A 25,393-nucleotide genomic window follows, 5' to 3' on the forward strand; every position below is an offset into this window, starting at 1 on the left:
CACAAGGAACAAGTTGGCACATCAACAGAGTGCAGTTCTAGTTCCCTCTACATTGGGATCGGTATCCCGTCTCCAATTTTAAGACTCTGCTCTTTGTTTATAAAGACCTTTGGACTGGCCCCTGTAATTGCGACCGTAGGTCGCATTTACTACCAAAACCTCCACCGGCTGTCTGTGAGTGAGTGAGTGAGTCAGTCAGTCCGTCACACTTTTGCCCTGCTCATATCTCCACAACCGTTGCCCCCATCCATGCCAAATTTTGCACACACACTCCTTGACTGTGACCAAATGTGCTCACACGTCACACGACACACTTTTTCCCTGCTTATATCTCCGCACCCGTTGACCCGATCCATGCCAGATTTTACACACACACTCCTTGCCTGCCAAACTACAACCTCCAAGGACCCCCGGAGCCCCAGGGACCCCCAGATGTAAAAAATGACCAAATGTGCAAAAATGACCAAATGACCACCCCAACGGGGCTGCTCACGGGGAATTCCCGGGGACCACCGCCTCCTGGTGCTCCAGAACGGATGCAAAAGTGGCCCCAGTGGAGGACCCCCTGCCACTGCAGCGCACATAAAATGCCGTAACTCGGGCTAGGAGCGTCCGGGAGAGCCGGGGCCGGTACCTATTCGTCCGCCAAGGCAACGCGGAGACCCCACCCCTCATTTCTCACATGGCCCTATTCTAGCGCCACCTTCAGGCCGATTTTTAAAACACATTTTTGGACACTGCTCCTACAGTTTTTGCCCTAAAATCACGAATATCACTACACAGCATGTCTACACTCATGTCATCAACATGGATCAGGAAGATTTTGGAAAAACTAATTTTTGCCCTATTTGTGGAGATAAGCCACCTACGGTCGCTTATCTCCCGATTAGGGAGTCTTACTGGTGTACAGATTTGGACATTAGTATTCTCCTGCACTTCACTAGTACCAACCAACAGAGAGCAGTGCAGCTCAGCTAGTGCAGACACATTATACTCAGCTAGCATGCTGGGAGTTGGGAAGTGAGGGAACACAAACAGTAGCTGGGGGATTAACCACCAGGGATATACTGCTGTATACTTTTCATGTGCACACGTTTGGATTAAACTGAACAGAACTGCAGCCTTGCTCTCCTGAGTGTTCTCTGAACTTTACAGCCCCCACCTACTGTACATCACAGGTCTTGTAAAGTACCCCCCACCACTAGCTGGCACCTCAGGCAGAGACCTGCTTGCAGTTTAACATTAACACTTAAACACTTAACCTTAACTTAAACACTATTGTAAAGAACAATGCAATATCCTTTCAATTTCTTACAATTCAATGCATGCAGGAAATGAACTCAAGTTATACATCACTACATTTTGTTACACCAAACGCCCAAGATGACACTTTCACCTGGACTTGCATCCTGAATGAGGATCCCAACAACACCAGGGTGGTCCTGAGGACAGTTCCAGTTGAAGGTGCCTCATGTGGAGAAGCAGGAGAGATGGATGATGCTCAATAACACCTGACTGTTACCTCATCCTCCATGGCCACTGCCAAGAACACCGCATGCATGGCTGGATGGATGAGGAAGATTGGAACTGTATCAAGGAGGAATAACATAAGTCAAACACCTGTAGTGTAAGTAGGCCTATATCAGCCTCTCTAATATGAACTATACATCAATTACATTGAGGCTTATATCAATTTATACATTAAAATAAAGGTCAGGATTTATTGTCATTAGCCTACCAGTTGACTCTACCCCCTCCCCCCGAAGCGAAGGACTGAAACTGAAGAATGTTAAGTACTGAAGAATGTTAAGTAGCCTACAAGAAAACCAAAGTACAAAAGAGGGGGGGAAATATTAAATTAAGATATGGTTGAGGTAGATTGTGAAGAAGTGGTGGTAAACTTAGTGAATAAATCAAACTACTCTGGTCTGCTGGGTGTCATTTTTGGGATGCCCAGCAGCCCAGGCTGTTAGTTAGACCGGTCGTCTATGCCTTGGAGGACCAACTGTCCATTTAGCAGTGACGTCATGCCGAAAGCTTGTAGACCCGGCTATTGTCCGTGCGCGACACCGTCGTGCGGCGAAGTATACATCCTGCTCGGGTTCCTTCAGGACTAGGCTACTACTAGACAGGCAGAGCAGACATGAACTGGATTCCCAACTTATGTGGGGGCAAAGGCGCATTAAGGTACCATTATTAAAGCAGTGATATGAAAGTACAAGGTAGAGGAATTAAGTCATTTACGTTACGTACTAGATATACTAGTTAGTTAAAGTAAAAAAAGTCGCTAATAGCCAACCTTAAGCGTTAGCTCAGCGGGGCTAGAGGAAAGTATATCGCCTGGCAGTGGCAAGTATAACAGCACAAATGGCTAGCTGAATGTTACTTATTTATTGCTGCGGTCTGTGTAATTTGGAGTGTATTTGCTGTCTAGTGTCCATGTTGTTACACAGTTATCTGGGGTTGAGTGGTATAAGCTAACGTTAGCTTAGCACAACAACAACAACACAGACCGTGGAAAATCAGCTGACAGCAGCTGCTTGCTGCCAAGGAGACCAGGGATGGATCAACTGAAAGTCAAGGACCGAATCCTGGAAAACATATCTTTGTCCGTCAAGAAGGTAAGATGGTCGGTGTGTCCCCCTAGACAGAACGTTCATCTTATAATGACATCCATGCGATAGAAAGAGTTGTCATCATGGATGGATTGACTTTTTTTGTTTGCCAAAAGAAATAGGACATTTCTTCCAAGTCAAGTGAAATGGGAGTGCTCAACTATTGAGTCCTGTCCGTGCCGTTTCGTAGTCCCCGGATGGGCTCCGTCCCTAGTCGGGAAAACAAGTTTTGTAATAACAATGTATTTACACAAGACAGTGTTCTTTTCAGCAGCTTCTAGCGTTTAGATTGCCTCTATTTTGAGTTCTGTTGGAAGAACAATGGGGAACAGGGTGGCACCATGCCATCGCGTTGACCCACTCACTGCGGCATCATGTGTTGTGTAAACATGCTTTCAATGCTGCATTGGAGCAATGAGGGTTAACAGTGGTTTAGGTAACAGCTAACCGGCCAGCTAACTCATTTATATTCCAATTGGGGGGGTATTTATTTTTTTAAGTTGCGTGCAGCTATGGTGTTGCACTGAATGTTGATCCAAGGCTACTGCATAACCAGACTGACAGCATAGCTAAGCTCCCTTAGCTCTCTGTGTCATATAGCTCAGTCATTATCACAACAAACCTTTAATTTATGCTGATGTAGGATACAAATCCTATACTATCCTTCATAGTCCAGGCTGTGTCCATGAGCCTAGATTTCTTAAATATTTCCACTTCCTACACCAGTCAGTCACATGATTATCAGGTGATTGAATTAGGAAGTGCTCCTCTTTCCCATGTGTTTAATGTATATTGAGGTTTAGCCAGTTTTGCATTAAACATTGCCATCTTTCCCAACAAATAGATCTTAAGGTTTGACATTTTAACGTCTTCCCTATGATGAAAAACAGAGTTAAATGGGGAAACTGTGTGCACATGCACATTAACATGAAATAGGATCCCACACACCTTTAACAAAGCCTATACTGTTTGCCACGGACAAACATCCTTCAGTCATGTGGAGTTCTTAACATAGGATACAACAAGTCCCCTGACTTCCCTCTGTGTGTGGGAAGTTATTGCCAGATACAGTAGATACTTTCACTTGTTTGTATCAGGATAAGGATTGTTTGGGTAACCCTCAATGTATCCTGTAGCTACAGGCAAGTTACCCGTACTAACCCCCCACTGCAAGAGCAATTTCACTGTTCTCACATTCGTAATATTACATTAGTGTGTCCCCATACTATGAAAGACAAATACTGTAAATAAATGGTAATAAATGTGTCATAATGTTTTCAGAAATGTGTAAATATGGAACTGATTTACAAATACTACACAGGCCTCAATGTGCTTTACTTTTGTAAAAAAGAAAGAAGAAAACATTGTTTGGGGAATGCAACCAGTTTGTGAATGTGAAATAAGGTGTTTCTAGTACTCTGTAATAGACACATTCAATCTGTAATAATGTCCACTGTCTTTATGTAGTTGCAGAGCTACTTTGCAGCCTGCGAAGATGAGACTCCAGCCATTCGGAATCATGACCGTGTCCTGCAGCGACTGTGTGAACATCTGGACCACGCCCTCCTTTATGGGTAAGAAACACCACCATCTCTGCTTTTCTGTAAACTGAGAAGCTCTGATATACGTACAGTATATAACCCAACGTTTTGCTGCTTGTAACTTTTATGAACAAAGTGACAAATAAATCCCTCTTATATGATAAGCTCAGCTTTTGTGTATGTCTGCACGGTTTTCTGTGAACACTGAAATATACTCATAGCAAGTTCAGTGCTATGAGCTACAATTTACATGTATAAGAAGAACACTCTCTCTTATGGACAGAGTCATGGATCGACTCAGGTCTTTTGTGTTTGTGTCCATGTGTTTGCTGTGTCCTTGTTTTGTCCAGTAGTTTATTTATGTATTGTCACACTATGCTGCTGTAACACCTTAATTTCCCTTCGGGGATTAATAAAGTATATCTCATCTCATCTCTCTCTCTCAGTGTTTACTCTGAGTCTGTGTGGACTCAGTGTCGACTGACATATGCTTGTCATTACTGTCTTTCTGCATTGCAGACTGCAGGACATCTCCTCTGGCTACTGGGTCCTTGTACTGCATTTCACCAGGAGAGAGGCCAACCGACAGATCGACGAGCTCCAGCACATAGCAACGAACCTCGGTCGAAGTGAGAGTCTGTGCCATTAGACCGCCTTCTCATAACAAGGACAGTGTTAACTCATCTAGTGCCGTTTGCGTGATGTCACGCAATAAGTACTAGAGTACTTACAGTGCCGAATGCGTGATGTCGCGCAAAAAGTAATAAATTACTGTAACGTTGAGTACATTACCGAGTAGAATGGCCGGATGTCCGGAGACGAAAATCCGCGCTGATTTGTCATCATCACGGCTCCACGAGCACACAATAGTCATCCCATAACATTGAGGTGGACGGCCGATCTCATCTTTAATGTCCATTATCTCAAAACAACACTTTAGAAGCGAAGATGGAGGCAGATGCTCGCTTATATAACACATGTATAAACGCTCCATTGCAATCCAGCATGGCACCACGTAAACAATGATCGGTTCCGGCGCACGACCCGATGACGTCAGACCGGAAGTGATCACGCTGTGGCACTTCTGGCTTTCAAAATAAGAGAGTACAAGCGGATGGAGCCTGCGTGAGGCACTCTGGACATCATTGCGACCGAAAATCGCGGGCACAAAATGAGTTAACATACTGTCGTACTATCCTCCTTAATGACTCAAACCAGCACTCTGTCTGCTCACAATTCAACCAATTTGAACCCGACCCCGTTTGCACTGACCTTTCAAAGTGCAACCAGTGAGATGTAGCAGCGAGAAATAGAAATCTGATCAATGAATGAGAAACATATTTTATGTCTCTCTGATTTCACATAACTCTACTACACATAAACATCCTATCGCAACCATGCAGAAAAAAGTTGCATGGTGCAATGTCAGTATTCAGAATGCGGGGCTACCAAGATTAATTATGACAGTGTCATAATGACAACTTGATCAGGCAGCTAACTTAATAACATCTAAGATCAGGCTACCAGGTTTAATTATTGTGACACTGCTTTTTTGGTGTTGCTCCAAATCCAGATAAATTGTGTACTGTTTGGGTCCTCCTGGGAAATGTCTCTACTTATGATCATGCTCTTTGTGTGTGTAGAACTCCTCATGTCAGTGGTACCCTGATGCTTGTCATGTGTAGGGGGTGCATACACTTTGAGTGTTTATGGTTTCTGGGTTTAGCACTGTGCAACTTTAGTGGTGAACCAAGGCAATCATACAGCATAGTCTCTTTCCTGATTTAACTGACATAGCAGCCTAAATGGCACAATTTCATCTTGAACTTATCTTGTGTAACAGCTTGAATGCTACTGTAGTTGCTTTTGGGATTATGGAAGTTATGCTCTTAGTCCTATTTATAAAGTAGCATGTTTGCTTAGCATGGTTCTTACCAACTTCAATATTCAAAAATGGGGAATATATTCAAAACGGCTAAACCTTAACCTACCTGTTAAATAATGAGTATGTTTTTCTCTTCTCGCATAGGTCGTGCATGGTTATACCTGGCATTGAGCGAGAGCTCATTAGAAAGCTATCTTCGCCTCTTCCAAGAGAACCAAGCATTGCTACAAAAGTATTATTTCAAGTGAGTGATATTTGCAGATTCTATCTTCCATTTCTTAAGGGCAAACATGTTCCACGCATATAAAGCTGAATGTTGCTGTTTCCCCAACAGAAATGCACTGGTCTGCAGTCACGACCACCTCACTCTCTTCCTTACTCTGGTGTCTGGCTTGGAGTTCATTCGATTTGACCTGGAGCTGGTTAGTGCACCGTTCCATTGCAATAATCCACCATGTTAAAAATGTTGGAAGTTATGCGTCTAACTGCCTGTTGATTTCCTGCCGGCTCAGGATGTGCCGTATTTGGACGTGGCCCCCTACATGCCGGAGTACTACAAGCCCCAGAACCTGCTGGACTTTGAGGAGAGACTACCGAGCTCAGACAGCCTTTCTCTGCACTCCTTCACCTCCCTCACCTCCACCAACCTGGAGTGGGACGACAGCGCTATAGCCCCCTCCAGCGAAGGTGAGGAGCATTACGTTTCTCTTAAGCCCTTCTTCCCTTTTCTCTTTGGTTTTGTCAGCAGTGTTTCGCCCTGGAATATCGTGCAAGTAGTGCAGGTGAGCATTGTCTGTTTCTGTTTCAGTCACAGATTTGCGGTGTGCCACGTCTCTTATAGAGTGCCAAAGTTGGTAGTCCTGAAACCCATAAACAAGATAGCATTTTTGCACTTCCAGTTCCCTTGTCTCAATATTGTTTATTGGAATAGAATGGGTTTTGATGCCTGAAATGAAATCTTTTACTTGTGGCGATTGCATTGACATTCAAAAAATATATATATTTGAAGCGTTGTGAACATTACATGCTGAACAAAACATGTAAGCTTCATGGATTTTTATGCCACAGAGCCTATTTTCGGAATTAACCAAAATTCCAATGCCAGAATATTTTTTGTTGAGGGAATCTGGAAGATCTAACTTATTCCTTCCACCTACAAAAATATATTTCGAGAACATTATGCTATGACAAATTGGTAATGGTAATATCATCGATCTGCTGAATGATTGTGGCAGAAACACTGCTGCTCAGGTTTCTTCCAATTAATTGCCCAGGCAGATTCTACTCAAGTCACTCAAAGCACTTTCCACTGTGTGTGTGATGCAATTGCATGGTGACGTCTAGGTAACAGAGTATAGGTGTTGGGTCGATTCTGGCATATTCTCATAACTCACTGATAGAAAGGTATTTTATTAAAGGGAGTGCCATGCATACATGCAGCATTTGGATGTCAGAATGGCATATTCGTGTAAATGGAAATGGAGAAGCTGTAGGCCTCCCATTGCGGGGGTGAGGCTAGTGCTATGTGTGAATGCTCTCCCCACCTCTATCCACAAATCATTGAGTCACCTTCCCATTTTAGTTCCCCTCTTTCTGTCTTCCATCACGCCTGTTGTGTTCTCATGTGTGTCATTCATATAGTATGTTACTTCAGTTTTTATGATTTTGTGCCACTGTCTCTCAATCCCTCTCCTAGCGTTCTCTCTCTCTCTATCCCTCTCTCTCTCTCTCTATCCCCCCCCCCCCTTTCTTATAACTCACCTTTCCTTCTCTAATATTGAGTCTTATCCCTCCCTTTTTTTTGTAGATTATGATTTCGGTGACATCTTCCCCGTGTTGCAGCCAAGTGCAGACTGGGAAGGTGGGACATTGGTCATCCCTTCCCTGCCCTCTTGTGTGTGTCCCGCCCTCCCATTCTCCCTTTCTTCCTCCACTGTGTCATGCATTTCCGTCTCGCAGGTTGTGCTCGACGCATGCTACTAGCTTGAAATGTGACTCTCGGATGGTAACAAGGACGGTATATACCGTACAACAAAGCTGCTCATGTTGCATATCACATATAAACTGATCTTTAATATGCAATGCATGTGCTTTGAATAGGTTTCCCTCAGCTTGCTAATGATGCAATTTATTATTTTGAAATTCTGGGTTTTTATCAGAGATATCTGCATTTTTAAAAAGAGATGTATCAATCTAATCCTCAATCCTGACACGCAAAGCATTCTTGATTTTCAAGATTTGCTTCCGTTTTCCAGGTCAGACATCAGACTCACTTAAAAAACAAGGTTAATTTTGTTCAACTTTATTCAGATGTGTTCAAACTCTAATATTATTATTTACTTATATTTCAAAGGAACATGACATAACTGAATTGTAAAAGAAACAACATGTTCTTAAATGACAAATGAAAAGATTATCCCTGTTTTGATTTTGTAGATGGCACTGTAGAAGCCAGTCTGATACAGATTTTTCTACAGATCTTTCTACAGATTTACTTAAAACCACTTAAAAGCTCAAACCCAATTACAACCAACGTAGAGTAGATAGATGCAATGCGAATGGGGAATCTAAAATGAACGTTAAAAAGTCTTCAATCTGTATCACAAATGTGTATTTAACTGAAAATACACATGAAAAGCAAAATAACTACCACATTACCTTACCACCTTACCTTATGACCTTATTAAGTTTACCTTATTATTTTGTTTTTCCTTTTTAATATGACCCAATAAGTGTCATTTCATAATGACTGCTAGCTTTGTTATTGAGCACGAATGTACTGCTCTTAACTGGTGAATTCAACCTTAAAGGGTGTCAGCCATGCTATGCAGCTTCTCTCTTTCTCACGTGGGTGAGGATCCTAATCCTCACTCTGCATACTTGTGTGATGCAGCTGTACTCACTCTGCATGGTTTCTGTCTGTTTCCAATATTGTATTTTGTCTTTCCTTCTGCCTGGTGTGTACTAGTGGTGAATTTTGTGGCACAGGTCGAGGTTCAGCCGAACTCCTCTTGCTTACGTCTTTCTGGGAATGGTGATAATAATAATGGTACTAATATCTGAATTTGTGATGCTTCTATTATGCTCTATATCTGTTAGCATGCAGTACCGTTAACCCTAACCTGGACGTACGGTTTGACTTTAAGACCTATGCCACTTCAAGAAATCAACTTCCTGTGTGCCTTTCTCTAATTATGCAGCGGTTCTCAAAGTGGGGTCCGGGGACCCCCAGGGGTCCCCAGCTAAATGTATTTAATACACAATCATTTTATTCATTTTGTATAAATTGGCTATTAAGAAATAGCAGATATACAAGGAAGCTCACTGTGAGCTTTTACAGCTCACAGTGAGCTATTTGAACATACTTTAAATTATTTAAAGTATTTTAAAATCATTCTGAATACTGTTTATCTTGTTTTTTAGGACAAATCTTCTCTTCTGGGCCCAACATTTTCAGACAGGGTCTTTGGTCAAATACATATACATTTGGGGGTCCTTCACATAACAAAGTTTGAGAACCACTGCTCTAATGCATCCTGCTATATGCCATAACATGCTACCAGCCCTAACAACTATGTATTGTAAGCATTTAAGGCGAGTGAGCATTGCTTAAACCCAGTTTCTTGTATGCTGCCGTAGAGGGTGACCTCACAGACCCGGCCAGCTGTCCACGCTCCAGTGGGTCGGACCCCCAGACAGTTGTCAGCGACACAGTGGGCCACCGGGCCGGCGCAGCTGCTGCCACTGTTGTGATGGTGAAGATGGCTCCACCACACAGCCCCACGTTCAGGCACAACCCCTTCAATGAGGAATCGGACACCAATACCAACACCTCGGCCGACGTCACGCCCGTCCACGTGGCCAGTCGCTATGACATGGTCACCACCGGAGACGACACAGAGAGTAACAGCAACGAGCTGGAGGTCATCAGGTACATGTTCCCCCGTCATTACAACACCTCACCTTTAAGTAGTAACATTTGTGTGTATACTTTATCAAACCAGCAGTTTTTTATATCATTATGTCCAAGTGAGTTAACCCATTTAGAACGGGTACACATTATTGTGTATCATTATTTTATGCTTTAACTATTGAAAAATAGCAGATATACAAGCTCACTGCGAGCTTGTAGATCTGCTATTTTTGAAGAATCGTGAAAATTTGAATTTTTACCCGATTCTATAAGTGTCTTTTGAATCCTTCTAAGATTTTTTGAAAAACCTATGTTTCTATGTCAGCAATCTGGCTAGCCATCGTCAAAGAAAAGTCCTTTTCACTTAAATGGAGCTCAGTTGGTCTGTTCTTGAGAGACGACTGTGTCAGTGGTTCTCAAACTGTGAGCTTGTATATCTGCTATTTCTCAATAGTTAAAGCATTCAATAATCCTAGGCCTAAATGGGTTGAGTAGTAACATTTGTGTGTATACTTTATCAAACCAGCAGTTTTTTTATATCACTATGTCCAAGAAGTGAGTTAAGAGGGTTACATTTCATTGGCCAAGTACATATGCAAATACCCAGAATTAGTCCCTTGCATTCAAACCACCCTAACTGCTAGGAGCAGTGGGCAGTTACTGAACAGTTAGGGGGCTCCGCTACCTCGCTCAAGGACACTTCAATATAAACCTGGTTTGAATCAGGAACCTTGAGTTGTTTATAGGATGTTCGCAACTTAAGCGCTATTGTCTCTATCAAGTCTACTTCACTTAGTGTTCTCAGCTATTTCTCTATGGTGAAATTTGACGTTCCTATTTAAACGTATCTAATGGGATATATTGAATATTTGCATAAACCGGGGAGCATCAGCTGATGATAACTGTTCTTCCAGGCTGGCCAGACGAAGAAAACCAGCCAAGAAGCGGCGCGGGAAGGGCTCCACTGACTCCATCGGCAGCATCAGCAACTCGGCCTCTTCTGAGCAGATGGGAGCGGAAAACGGCCTCCAGATCCCAGAAGACGGCTCGGGACCAGGGGAGGAAGACGAGAGCTTAAGCTGTTCTCTGACAGACACCGGGGCAGCCACGGTGAGGAGGAGAAGCAGGCGGGGAACGGCGGAGGATGGCGATGAAGAAGAGGCAGGCGCCCTCCTGCGGCTCCCGCAGATGACGGACACCTCCATGGACGGCGTGGGCCAGCCGCTGCGCGACGTCATGGACCGCCTCAACGGGGCTCTGGACAGCGGGGAGGCATGGGGCCATCTAGGTGAGGAGGAGGAGAGAAGCAGAGAACCTGCGTCCACCTCCCTGGACGGCAACCAGGACTCCCAGCCGTCCATCCGGCAGCCCTTTCGAGAGGATCCGGGGGCCGAGCCACCCGACCCAGCACAGAGCCCCAGTCGCCTGCAGACCTCTCCCGCCTCGACGGACTTCTACTGCTTTACCCCCCACAGTCCAGACGCTACTTCCACGAGTGGTGGCCACCATGATCCTGCAGGGCATTGCCAGCCACAGACTCTTTCTGGTGGTCATGAAGATGAGGGAGCGGCAGAAGCGCCAGAGGAACACGAGCCCACAGTGAAGGATGCCGACGAAGCCGGGGAGGCGGTGGAGCAGAGCGAGACGGAGGAGCTTGAGACGTTGGCTGAGAACGGAGAGGCAGCTTGCGAAACAGAGGAGCAGCCTCTGGAGGAGACGCTCAGCCCAACAGAGCGCACGCATCCCGCAGAGTTCAAGTATGTAATGATGAGAATGATAATGATGAAAATCACTGAATTGAACCACGTGTCTTCAGGATTTGAGTCAAGAGATGGATTTGTTATGATAATCTGTGGATGTTTCAGAGTGGACAACAATCACCTGCTGCTTCTGATGATCCATGTGTTCAGAGAGAATGAGGAGCAGCTCTTCAAGGTACACACTGTGGTCACCTCACCAATGAACCCCTCACCCCATAACGATGACATTAGAAAAGTAGACACTGGTGCGCAACTGCACATGCATGCATGCATTTGTCAAAAAATAAAAACCCTACATTTTATAAATGGCAAAAATATCTGTCGCGATGTCACACATTGTGAGCTATTTTTACAATGTATATAGGGCTTACATGGTTTAAGTGATAAAGTATTGATCATTTATGTGTCACTTGTCATGATGTTATTGTGTCTCCAGATGGTTCGGATGAGTACAGGCCACATGGAGGGAGACCTGCAGCCTCTTTTCCTGCTGCTGACTGACTGTTACATTTACCTGCTCAGGAAGGGTAAGTGGCCATTAGACCAAGGAGTTGGGGTCTTCACCAGGCTGGGAGGTGACAAATGAAAAGTTGAACGTTGTGTCGTAGAAATGCTCCCTTTGCAGCTTGCTTGCGTCCTGCCGACTGCAACCCATGACAGACACAGCCCAGGTTAGGCCACCTGGCCTGGCAAAGACCTGTGCTCTTTTCTAGTTCTGTGTAACACTGTGTCTGATATTTGTAAATCAGAGTTACAAATGTGTTAGGCACCGGGTGAGAAAAATGGGTTGCAAAACCGTGGGATAAAAAACATTTAAAAAAAAAAATGTGTTAGGCTCCATTTGTTTACATTTGTACATTCAGTTATAACACAGATTTTACTTTCTAGTTTGAAGTAATATCAATACAAGCATTATTTGCAGTATAGTGGAACAAGCCACTGATATAAGTTTATTTAGCCAATCTATTCCAGTGATGAAAAAATGTCTAGTCTGATTCATGCTCATTTTATTCTGAACTGCTAAGTTTTTATTCCGAACTGCTAAGAAGACACAAGATAATGTTTATTTCCACAGATTATTATCCTTCTGTTAACAAGTAGCGTAACCCGAGTGACACCACAAAATATAATTTAATCAAGCATTAAGCTAAATCCAGACGATAACATCCTTACTGTAAATCCTCACTGTCAGAGCTATACAGTTGGATTTAGCTCATACTGTTGAGAATGATGTGCAATATGATGACTTGTCTTCCGTCTGCTGTTCATCCCAGGAGCTGCAGAGAAGCCCTACACTGTGGAGGAGGCTGTGTCTTATAATGAACTTGACTATGTCTCCGTAAGTACTGTACCTTGCACAACAAAATGTTGCAATCTTTTCTGTGAGCTGTGAGCTTGGTATGTCATATCATATCTTTTTGTATAAGGCTGCATTAATGTTAGAATGTGAAGGCAAATCAAAGTACTTTACAAAAGGCATACAAGGGCATTAAAAGAGAAATAGAATAGAAGCAGTCAAACAAAAATAAATAAATACAAAGACAAAGAGGCATAAAAGAATAAATGTCCAACTTCAATTAAAGTTGCCTTATTCTGGTCAGCCACCCACATTTAGAACATAAGTGATGTTCAGATATAAATAATGAACATAAGTTTGCTTGCTTTCCGCAAAGACAAAACAAAACAAAGACGAAACAAGATTGCCTCCACTCAAGTATGGTGACACATTGCCTGCACAGTTTGGATATCTGAACACGGCTTTAATGTGATATCATTACTGATTTTGAGTTTCCAAAATACTTCTACATAAAGGTTAAACTGAACTAGGTATTTTCAAGGACACTTTCATAGATGTTCCTAAATGAATATACAGTATATACCCTTTATCATGGCCTGAAATTCGGCACAATAATTATATTTATTTATACTTGGTTGTGCGATGGTGGCAAGTGGTAATTACTGTTTTCCTCAATCCCAGGTGGGCCTTGACCAGCAGACAATGACGTTGGTGTGCACAAACAGGCGACGACAGTTCTTGTTGGACACATCGGATGCTTCGCTCACTGTGTGAGTGTACCTCCAATCACCAGCCTGACGCCATCACCTGTCCCACTTTGCAAAGCATGCTGCTCTTGCCAGTTCACAACCAGTGGCTGTCTTTTATTGTATTAAGTCAGGCTTGGAGAACAGCATTTCTCCATGTTTGTGTCCAATCTCATCTTTATCCTCTCAGACTTGAGCCTGATTTGTACTTTGTAAGATGGGGTCACTTGACAAAAATATCCTATCATAGTAATTAAGTACTTGTAAGACGCCTCAGGGCAACAAGCGAGGTCACACCATGTCTTGGCCGTCTGGCCAGTGATGTATATCGGACCAGTTACCCATATATGGAGACCCCTGTTACCCCTAAATTGAGATCCATGTACTGTATATGGAGATATGCTGCGAGACCCCAAACATGCTTACTCAGTTATTCGTTATGTGAAAATCCTATGATGTCTATTACATCTGACATCATACATACAATCCCTTTTATGCCCATACATGGAGATCCCTGTCTGAACCAGCCACAGATATGGGCTGTCTTCCTCCATTCCCATATGAAGTCCTGTTAGATGTGGGCTTAATATTGATGACATCAGGGATCTCCATATACTGTATGGGCATAAAAGGGATTCTGTTAGAGTGGTTCCACGACATCACAGTGATGTCAAAGCGTGATGTCAGAGCGGCAAACCTGGGTCTATTGTCTCTCTTTGTATTTTTTTGTATTCCGTATTTTTATTCTCCTTCTCCTATGCCTCATTCAGTTGGCTCCTGGCAGCCCTGAAATCAGCCATGGTGAAGGGCTGTCGCGAGCCTCCCTACCCCTCTGTCCTGACTGATGCCACCATGGAGAAACTGGCCCTGACCAAGTTCGTCTCCCAGGAATGTCACTGTGAGGTACAGACCTAAATAATTTCTGTCCATTCCATGTCCATGTTTTGGTTACTCACTTAAGACCCCATCTTTTGAATGATTCGTCAAATGAGCTGTCAAGCAAATCTTGGTTCTCTTCTAGGTTTCAGAGGTGTCTATCCGTCTGTACTCACTGATCCACTGGGAGGACCCCATGGACATGGCCCTGTCCCCACAAGCCTGTTCTCCAGGCTCAGTGTCTTGTAATGCCAAGGAGGGGGCTCTGCTCTACAAGGCTGGTACCACCTACCTGGGCAAAGAGCAGTGGAAGAGTTGCTACCTCATCCTCAGGTACTGGTTGTCTCTGTGTGTGTCCAGCAGATAACTGTTGGACTGATCGGCGCATCGTCCGATTGCCATGAAACTTTGCGTGTTGATTAAAGCTAGGCCAAGGAAGAAATGCCACCCTACATTTTTCAAACTGGCCACATGGTAGCAGTGTAATAAGCTGATTCACGTTTTGGTCTGTAACTCTTGAACTGTAGCTCATACAATCAAGCTTCTTTTCCCCTTGGATTCCTTGGACCGCTACACAACTCCCCAAATAGGCCACGTCCATTTCCACTAGACAATATTAACATCATTTTGTATTTTCTTTGCAAAACACAGTTTTTTTTTGCTACTACTCCTACCGATGTTGTCCAAAACTCACCCAAATTCGTACACTATTATCTCTGTAGTCATGTGATCAAGATTGTTTTTCTAATACACCTGTTATAGTGCCACCATGATACAGATTTTTGCTAAACACATTTTTTATATTACTCCAAACTTCACCTAAGTCTATACACATTATCTCTTTAGTCATGTCATCAAGTATTTGTCATATTTCTTATATTCCATTCCAATTGGCTTCCAAAGTTTACACAGCATGCCATAATGTGTACAATGACTTAATTCCAATCATTGCTAGCCCACAATAACCTACCTAGTAGTGTGGTGGAGACCTGTTCTCCGAGGAGCACATTTTTCTAGTTTATTATGTCTTTACTTTTTTGGTGACATTAGGATGATATAAAATGTTTGTAACAAGGCTGTCATCAAATGTAACGTTTGCATGGCCATTTTGCAGCAAAGGGATTCTGTACCAGTACGCAGAAAGAACTGACGTGGTGCCACTTATGTCCATAACCATGGGGTAAGATTCACACGTGCAAAGGTCACATTGGAAACAGATAATTATAAATAAGAACATGTTGATCATTTAAAAAAAAAAAACCTAAATTGGGACTGATGTTCAAACTGCCTCTGTATGAAACTGGTCAGTAGGGCTGTCACAATTATTACATAATCGTCTAATCGTGATTTGTGATTATTTCACATTATCGCAAATATTTTGTCATAATCGTCATAATCGTGAATGTTGAAAAATGTCCGAAATAGTGGAAATAGCAGATCTACAAGCTCACAACGCGTGATGCGACGCGTTGAGTATTAAGTTGTCAAATATGTCAGTAATTTCTTTGTATATTTAGGTTATGTGTCATATCTACCATGTACAACTTCAAAGCCTAAAAGCCAAACAGAAATGTAATTATCAACGACAAAAACACAATTAAATCGTTAAACGCCAATTATTTGAGTGACGATTAATCGTCATGTAAAATGTCATATCGTGACAGTCCTACTGGTCAGTTCATTGCAAGATAACATCACCCATTTATTTTTTACCCTTTTACTTCACCCCCACCCCCCATCAGAGGAGAACACTGTGGAGGCTGTCGTCGTTCCAACAGTACAGAGCGTCCCCACGCTTTCCAGGTCATCCTGACAGAACGCCCCCCGTTGGAGCTCAGTGCTAACAATGAGCAGGACATGGCCGACTGGATGTTGCTGCTCTGCCAGTCTGTCTCCAAAGGGGTGAGACTATCCCTCCACAAATATGTTGCTATAAGGAGGCTATAAGGTTTGACTTGATCACATGGCCTTGTTGGTTGATCGGTCCAAAAACAACAATTCTCGAGAACTACTGGTTGGATTACCATGCATGGACCTTTCTGTGCAATTTCGTGAGCCACAGGGGATAAGGATGGCCCCTAGGCCTACAGAGTTTCGTAGCCTTTCCTGCAGTGACACCAATTATGTCAACATTCTCTCAATTGCAGTCATCACAAAATCTGATTGACATATTGCCATGAAACTTGCATTCATATGCATTGACAGTATACCCAGGCAAAAAATATCACCTTTTCATGCAAGATATCTCATAATCTAAAGATTCCAGGATGACGCCTTTGATTTTAGTGGCCCCATGACCTTTCTTGGGCAACCCAAGTTTTGTTAGCATTACACTGGCTTGGTTGTTTGTTAATGGTAATTTTTAAGGACTTTCTGTGTGTAAAATAATTTAGCTGTCATGACGTGGCTCCAGCTCAAAATGTTGCAAGCATGTGGTCAGCACAGCCAATTGAGCTCAGGGAAAAATGATTCTCTGGAAGCGGACAAAGCATAAACCTGGACAAGCATAAACGTCAACTTCACCCCACAGGGAAAAACATGAAAATAATTGACAATGCCAGATTATCTGTTTTATTTTTAATTTTTTTACTCTGAACAACCGTATTCAAAGTGCAAGTCTAGTCTTAAAGTGTGATCATTTTACACACACGTCTCACAGCACTCTGATGTACCACGCAGAGAGGCAATTTAATTTGTGCGTAAGTGTGGAATTGCATCCGCCACAGTGAATTGGCTTTAGTCACAGCCTTGCACAGAAACCAACAGCCATATTTCTTTAGCCTGGCATTGCTCATACTAATTCCTCACTGCGTGTTACCGCCAGGGGGTAGTGTTGTGCAGTCTGGTTTATTAACCAGGCAAATATTACTTGTCCAGAGGAAAGTCACATTTTCACAAGTTTAACAGGTGCACACATCAACTACTCAGGGAGGAAAACAAACGCGGTGACTGCAGTACAAACAAAAGCTGTTGATGTGTGTCGGGTTTAGATGGATGGATGTCTTTAAAGTATTTCTCTTCTGTTTTTGCTGAATTTTGCTTCCCACCTGGTCAGAAAAACACAACAATGTATGACACGTCACAATTTTATCACGATTTAGCCATACCAGAGTAGCCTCGCGTAGCCAGGCTTACTCATCTGCGAAGAGAAAAGCCTGGTCAAGACCATAGGCTGAAACGGCATGTTCACCGGATGTTATTGTTTTTTCATATTCCCCGCTGGCGAAAAAAACTGTTCTACTTTTCCCGACCCATCGGTTGCGCTCCTAATAAACAATATCCAAACAAAAACATGGATTCTGACAAAGGACACCTATTAAGAGCGAGTTAAGAGCTACAATCTTTATGTAAACGGACTGCAACGCATGACGTAACTTCCGTTAACCGCAGCACTTCCGCCACTAGGTTCATGCCGTTTTCATCGGCTATTCTGACCAGGGTGATGCCAGAGTGAGTTATCCGCTCGCCCAGTCTATCCACTGTTTCCAATGTGATATTCCCACAGACATCCTGATCTTTTCTGTCAGTCTACTGTAATCTATCAATAAAGGCAGAAAAAGCCCTATACACAATTTATATATTTTTCATCTTGTAACTGTTGAATTCTTTCTCCATTCCAGGTGATCCCCCAGGGTGTGGCCCCCACGCCGTGTATCCCCTGTTGCATGGTGGTGACGGACACCAAGCTGCTGACTTGTCATCAGGACTGCCAGACCAGCTTCTTCCGCTCGCTGGGTAGCGCTGACATCTCCGATATCACTGCTGTGAGCCTAGAGGACAGCAAGGAGTATTGTGTCATTGTGAGTGTGCAGGTGCCATGTTCTCAAGGACCTTGGATTTGTATTTTTGGGGGGGGTGACAATTCAGTCATTTGCAAATCCTGCCCCATTCTGCCCTGTTACTATGGTGGTACATTTGACCCTGGGCAGATTGTTTTTATAGTGGCGGTGAATGGGGGGAGAGGGTATTTTCATTGCCTCATTATTGCAATTTAAAGTACCAAAGGAAAAACATCTAGGTGATATTAATAAAAAGGGAAGACAAAGGTACAGTAGTTACATTGCACAACAGGGGGTTTCCCCGAAAATATATGTTTTAACCCATTTAGACCTAAGTCCGCCTGGAAAAAAGCCTTAAAAACCTATGGCCGATTGGAAAAATACCCCTAAAACCTGAGATTTTATGGAAAACTTCACAGAGGTGTCAACGTCTACTAAAACATTTATTTCTCAGCCTCTGTAGCAGCTAGAAACAACATTTCAAAACTGTTTGATAGCTTACACCTTTGGCTTTCATGGGAAATTATTTGTCATGGTCCAGACCTTTATAATTTTTTTAAAAGAAATCTGCAAACTCAAAAATTGTAATAAATCTTATAAAACGTCTAATAAATAATATATTTCTCAGCCTATGTAGCTCATAGAAACATAATTAGCAAATATTTGAGACCTTACACCATAGGCCTTACACCATAGACCACCACTTTGACAAGAAACAACAAGCACCAAAACTTTCATTTTCAATATTTCAATTCTAGTTGTTAGCTCCATATAACGGTAAATCTGGCGAGCGACATTTGTCATTATTATTATATGTGCGTGCGTGTGTGTGTGTGCGCCTGTGTATGTGAATGAATGAACCATATCATCATAATCATTTTATAAGTGTTATTACCTCTATAGCTGCAAATCTGTTGTTCTGGAGTTTGGGGTTGACTAGCTGTTCGGCTAACGTGTTGGTCTCTGAAACTAGCCGTCTCAAAGTGCGTCCGTGAAAAGTAATCCAGTCCTCATGAAATCCATGAAACACTTCTTCATCATCGTCGTCGTTTTCAAACATATCACGTAACAATAACAATGCCAATTCCAGCGGGTCCGGTTTGCCTTCGCTCAACGCGTCTTCCATTTCGCCGCTATGAGAAGCTTCACTGGGATTCTCCCAGTGCAGCCCCCTCCCAAACAGAAAAAAAAAAACAGAATGCTTTGCGGTAGTCATAGGGAAGCATACGTCATCGCCTCCTGATGCATTTCATTGGCCACGAGACCAGAAAAGGGTAAAAACTGCAGGAAACGCATTTTGCGTTCCCGGTCTGAAAGGTAAAACAGCATTCTGCGTTCCCGACCTGAAAGGTAAAAACGCATTTTGCGTTCCCGGTCTAAATGGGTTAATTTGTTTAATCCCAGTGGGACAGAATCACCATTGCAGATTCTTTTATAGTGGAAGTGGATGGGATTTTTTTTTTTCATAGCCTCATTACAGCTATATAAAGTACCAAAAAAAACACATCTACGTGATATTAATAAAAAGGGAAGAAAAAGGTACAGTAATTACAAAGCAAAACAGTAGTTTTCCCCCGAAAATATATGTTTTAATTAGTTTAATCCTCTGGATCAGAGAGAGAATAGAAATAGAAAGAGAAAGCGCAGTGCATCTTGGGTAGGAAGATGACAGCCAGATTATAGTTCTCCTCACATAATAGGCTGGCTTTTCGTAATTCTGCCCATTTAAAATATATGTACCCAATCGTAACTCTTAGTTACATTGATAAGGTCCATGTGAACTAGTTTGTTGAAGCTTATTCATTATGATGAGCGAGCTCGCTATCACCTCGCGTGGCCGTACTGCGCGAACGCCGTGCTCCGCAGAGCGGACCGTTGTTGAAAGCCTGAAGCAACATTCTCCACTGCACAAACTCCACCCCCGATAGCAAAAAGTGAATGGTTTTTTCTGGTTGGCCAGTCAGGGAGTCTCAGGGACCAATCAGAAGGCTGACAAACGGTGAATTCATCACGATTGTCCCTGCTTCTTCCCCTGTTTCTGTCCAGGAGTTTTCCGTGGACCGGGCTCAGTTCCTGCCTCCCTGGGTGCTTTACTTCAGTGGCTGTGAGGAGAGAGATCGACTGCTGGAAGTGTTAGAGGCCACCTGGAAAGACATCTTCCAGGTAGGAGATCACACGATGAATGTGTGCATTTATACAGTATTTATAATGTGCAAGAAACGTGCAAGAACAAAAAAAAACAGTTATGGAGGATAATTTCACAAGGCACTGGTAATTAAATGGAGAAAATGTTTAATAAATAAATAATGTTTTTTACTGGATTAGAAGGGTCAATCAGTCCATAAATGTTGTGGCAGGTTTGAAGGTTGCTCAAAAGCCAGTGTCAAGGTTGCGGAGAGAGACGACAGACTTCAGAAATAAAACCTGATAGTCACTGTACTCTCAAAAAAGAAATACTATTTATTTCCAAGTATTTCTGAGGATATACGGTAGGCATTGGTAGCATATATGACTGCCTCCATGCCTAGAATTTTCCGCCTGATGCTGTCCGCTGTGCCATGGGAAAAACACGAATATTTCTTAACAAAACACTACCTGTCCATTTGTTTGTCAAAAAGGGGTGGAATTTGTGGGAAAGGGGTGGGAGTTAATACATTTTTACTTCATCTCACTCCTTTGTGAATGTGTTTGTTTAATTTATTTATTTCGTATTCTCTCTTTGTCTAGTTTTCTTTGTAATTCGATGGCTTGCAAAAGAGAGTTTGTTTAAAATATATACACTACTATATATATTACATATTCGAAATAAACAACCAAATCTAATAATTTCTCCCTGACCACCCAGGTGGGACTCCCACGCAAAGAAGTGCATGATCCATCACTGCAGAAGCGTTGCAGCGAGGCCCTGGCCCTGATGAGGAGCGCCTGGCAGAGGGCCGACAGCCTGGCTCGAGGCAGAGCCCAGAGAGAGCCGTGGTGCTGATGGACAGGACCAGACGCAGTAAATTGTCACAAAAACGTAACTAGATGGACATGGCGTTGGCATAGACCGATGAGAATACATCAAAAAGTACAGACAGATGAATAGATGAAGATGGGATTTTGCAATCATCAGGACCTGCATGCCTTGGAGCAGTACGCAACACAGCCGATGCTGTTTTCTCATTCCGTTAATGAGTGGGGTGGCTCTCCTCAGCAGTAGAAGCTACAGTACATTACCATGTGATGCAGGTTTTTTTAGGCCTTTTCCACCCTGTCAAGGAAAACTCATGATGGGAAATACTGATGGTTGAGCAGATTACAGGAGGATCAATGATCGGGTTGTGGTGGCAGGGAAAATACTTTCCTACACACATTTGGTGTCTTCACCTTGGGGCTGAATTGACAAGGTTTTATTTTCAGTGAAGATCATTTTCAATTCATGCCATTGGTTCTGTCTCGGTGAATCTGTCAAACAGCAGTTGTGAATCTGTCAAACAGCAATTGGCTGTTTGACAGATTCACCGATAATACAAATGAAATGACTCCCCCTTAACTCTTCCCATGCCACAGACGAAAATTGACGAGAATCATCGCAAAACCCAATATAAAAAATATCAATTCTTGTTATTGATTATGTTCTGAATCTGGCACGTAGATTTCCATGTTAAAGGAATCTGTATTTATGCTAAGAGGATGATGTCGTAGATGTGGTGGGGAGGTCTAATCATTTTACCTCTGGCTTCTATTAACACTTATTAAAATATATTAATGTAAAGCCATAGAGAATGAAGAAGTAAATTGAGATGATCACATTTTCACACTCCTCACCTTGCACATGTTTATGACGCTTAACTTTCCTCTTCGACGTAACACGGGTGACTGAGGATCAAACTCTCACCTCTTGTTCTAAGTGAAGCTGCGGGCTTAAAGTTACAAGACATTCTTTCAAACCTGACCTGCACTACATTTGTGTACAGCGCTGTGCAGTATTAATGTATAATAATCGTCATTGCTATTCGTGTGTACATATATGATGATCAATTTCTCCGTTTGGCTTGTAAAGATTAGTCTATCAGCACATACCTCACAAAAAGTATTGTTATTTGTCATTTATAGTAGTGTTTTGCTTGGGAGGACAAGGGTCTCTCAACGTGGCCTGGTTATGAAGTGCACAGTAATATAAGGATTTTGCTGTGTATTGTATCTGGAGATTCTACTACTTGCACTGTTAATGCACATGCTACTCTGTCAGCCATCTTGGTTCTGTGTTTACTACAGTATGTCAAAGGCTGCCCACTTGCCCAGTGTCCATTGGGTGGATAAGAATCCTATCAAAATGATATGAAGCCTGACTGCGTCGCACAATGGTGGCGGGCACTGAAAATAGACGATCTACAAGCAACTTGTAGATTAGCCATTTTTGGGTAAATCATCGCAGACCTGCCTTCTCCATTCTGATCTGCTGTGAACAAGAGGCTTCCAGCTCAGCTGAATGCCTTATGGGAGTTTTCAGTTGGTTATTTTATGGTACCTAATAACTGACTCAAGTTTTGTCCAAATTCCATACATTTTGCTGCGTTTTGACTTTTAGAGTAAATGTGAACAAGTCTTGTTCATTTCCTCTGAAATATCCATTCATGGTTAGTTACATTTTTCCTTGAGATTTCTTCTGGTGTAGACTGTCATTGCATCTCTAGAGGAATGGTGGTTTATGTGTAGAATTCATGCCTGTGTCAGGCTGTGTGCCCTTTTTTTAAAGGAGAACTACCACTTGTATATGCATCTGGTTGCTACTCTGCTCTTGGCTGATGACATTATAGATTTAGATTTGACAACAGAAAGTCTTGGGAGATGGCTACACCACTAAATGTCTCTCAATGTTACAGTCTTGACTGAGAAATATAGGACCATTTGGGGATTCATAAAAATCCCTGTCTTTTGATTTAGACCAAGAGTAATATGTTCCTATATGACTATCATTAGATAGCCTTTAATAGCCATGCATTTACAATAGCTTCATGTGAAAATATAAGAATCATACAGTAGTGCATCATGAGATATTTGGTCAAGGTTTGCGCTTCATTATAATTTTACGATACAGCTGTGCCCAGATAAAGAATCTTTATATTCCCCTTCCCATGTAAATTATTGATGATGCATAATAATCAGATTCATTGTTCTTCATTACAAGAAAGTATGAGTAATGTTACCTTTAAACTGCTGCTGTGTGCATTACAATAGCCTGTCTGCTATTTTCAGTGGGAACAGTGGTATATAGCCATTAGCCACCACTTTAAGGTGAGCTTGACAAGATTTCCTCTGTAATGTTTCTGACAACCCAGTTACATTGTGGCCTTTTGTTGTCAACCTGAGTTAAATATGACACAAGTGGACAGTTTTCTTTTTGTCCCAGTGTGGCCTTACACCTTTAATTGGAATGCTGGAAGTCAAAACACAGGCATGAGGCATACATACATATGATTGTGAGACCTCCGTTTTGTTGATCAAGTCTCATATTTTTAGACATTTAAGCCATTGCTGAAAGCAGTGCTACCTGTTCTAACTTCTATTCTGCTCTTTAGTGAAGGTAATGATCTCAGGTTAAAATGGTACATATTTCAAGACCCAACAACGTCATACACACCCTCCTATTTCTGTTGTTGCTGTTTATTTGTTTTGGTTATTCCAAATTATTTTAGGTGCAATGTTGGATGAAGTATTGTATGTAAAGTTAGGTTGAGAGCACACTGGAGTCGGAGGAGGAGTTATTAGGATTTCTTCCAAAATTGGAGTGATAAAGGATTCAAATTGCAATCTTTTCCCTAGTGCGTTATTAAAGGTCGTCTTCAGTGCATGGGGGAATCCAACTGCAATGCAATATCTGAAAGTACTTGAAATGTTTCTTGGGATTATTAGAATGAATCTAAAATGTGGGGCCTTTTAAGTGTACATGTTGGAATTGTTGGAATGAAAGCATGACATTGTGAGCTGCGATTTCTGTTGGGCATTGCTGGCCAATGATGGATGACATCTCTTGAGAGGCGCCTTTTGTTTTTATATACAATGTTTTTATGCTTTGCTGTTCCTTTGTGTTTTTTTTGTAAATTGTATAGGCTTAATCAATTGTAACATCTGCTCACACACCAAGTCAAGCATGTCCAGAAGGTTTTTCTATTGTACATAATGGAGAATGTATAAATAAAAGCGTTTTTTTGAACGGGACGTGGACATTCAATATAAACTATGGCTTCTGTACTAATATTTTAAAAGGTTGTATTCATACTATCAGTGACAAAAGCTACATAATGATTAGGGTCAGCTACTGATGTACTGACATCAGAGACACATTCTGCTAGCAATTAAATATATATCCTGATTCCCAAGGCAGGACCGTTTCTCATCCATTTCATTGTGTGGGCAAAAACAGTCAACACAACTTCACAATCTACCACTTCCTTAAATTAATTCCATAAAGATTAGCATTTTGGGGTTTGCAGGATTGTTTAAGGGGGGGGGGGAAAACAAGATTCCTTGTTCAGTAATACATTACATTTGTAGCCCAAGGAATGTTTTTTTGTGCAAAACAAATGCTTGCAATGGATTTGGCGCTTTTAGACTGATTAGTACGAAATTACCATTCTCTTCCCCTAAGGCCCCCTGACTAGAATCAGACCATTTCAGTAAAACCTGACAATGACACCACACAACTTCAGCTAAATTAACATTTATTTACCAACATTACAACTTGACCTTTATATAGGAAATAAGTACAAGCTCTTTATATTAAGTACAAGCAGCTCCCAGCACACAATTCGAACAAAACAGCTAAATAAAATGGCCAATTCAAATAGCAAAAAAAAATATATATAACAAAAACTAGTAGTACTGCAGCTGCCCAACATGGTTGGAAACATCAAGAGACAACCAAGATATTATAATGATTAAGCAGAACCTAAATTAATTTAAGAATTAACCTTTGTGTAGCCATTAAAACAAAAT

The 25,393-nt window shown here is 42.2% G+C and overlaps 1 protein-coding gene across 1 annotated transcript; it reads left to right on the top strand.

The window, feature by feature from the left end:
- Positions 1 to 2,111: 2,111 nt before the first annotated feature.
- Positions 2,112 to 24,611, top strand: plekhm2 (pleckstrin homology domain containing, family M (with RUN domain) member 2). Its single transcript, XM_080734209.1, has 20 exons — positions 2,112 to 2,621; positions 4,083 to 4,189; positions 4,676 to 4,785; positions 6,186 to 6,285; positions 6,376 to 6,463; positions 6,554 to 6,728; positions 7,849 to 7,902; positions 9,681 to 9,972; positions 10,869 to 11,711; positions 11,820 to 11,889; positions 12,151 to 12,241; positions 12,989 to 13,053; positions 13,693 to 13,781; positions 14,528 to 14,660; positions 14,779 to 14,966; positions 15,748 to 15,813; positions 16,376 to 16,535; positions 18,254 to 18,433; positions 20,459 to 20,575; positions 21,258 to 24,611. Exons 1-20 carry the CDS (start codon positions 2,562 to 2,564, stop codon positions 21,393 to 21,395), a joined length of 3,126 nt encoding a protein of 1,041 aa, XP_080590335.1. The 5' UTR covers positions 2,112 to 2,561; the 3' UTR covers positions 21,396 to 24,611.
- The last annotated feature ends 782 nt before the right edge of the window (positions 24,612 to 25,393 follow it).

The sequence above is a fragment of the Nannobrachium achirus genome (genome assembly GCF_963921795.1).
Source record: "Nannobrachium achirus genome assembly, chromosome: 9".
NCBI classification, from domain to species: Eukaryota; Metazoa; Chordata; class Actinopteri; order Myctophiformes; family Myctophidae; genus Nannobrachium; species Nannobrachium achirus.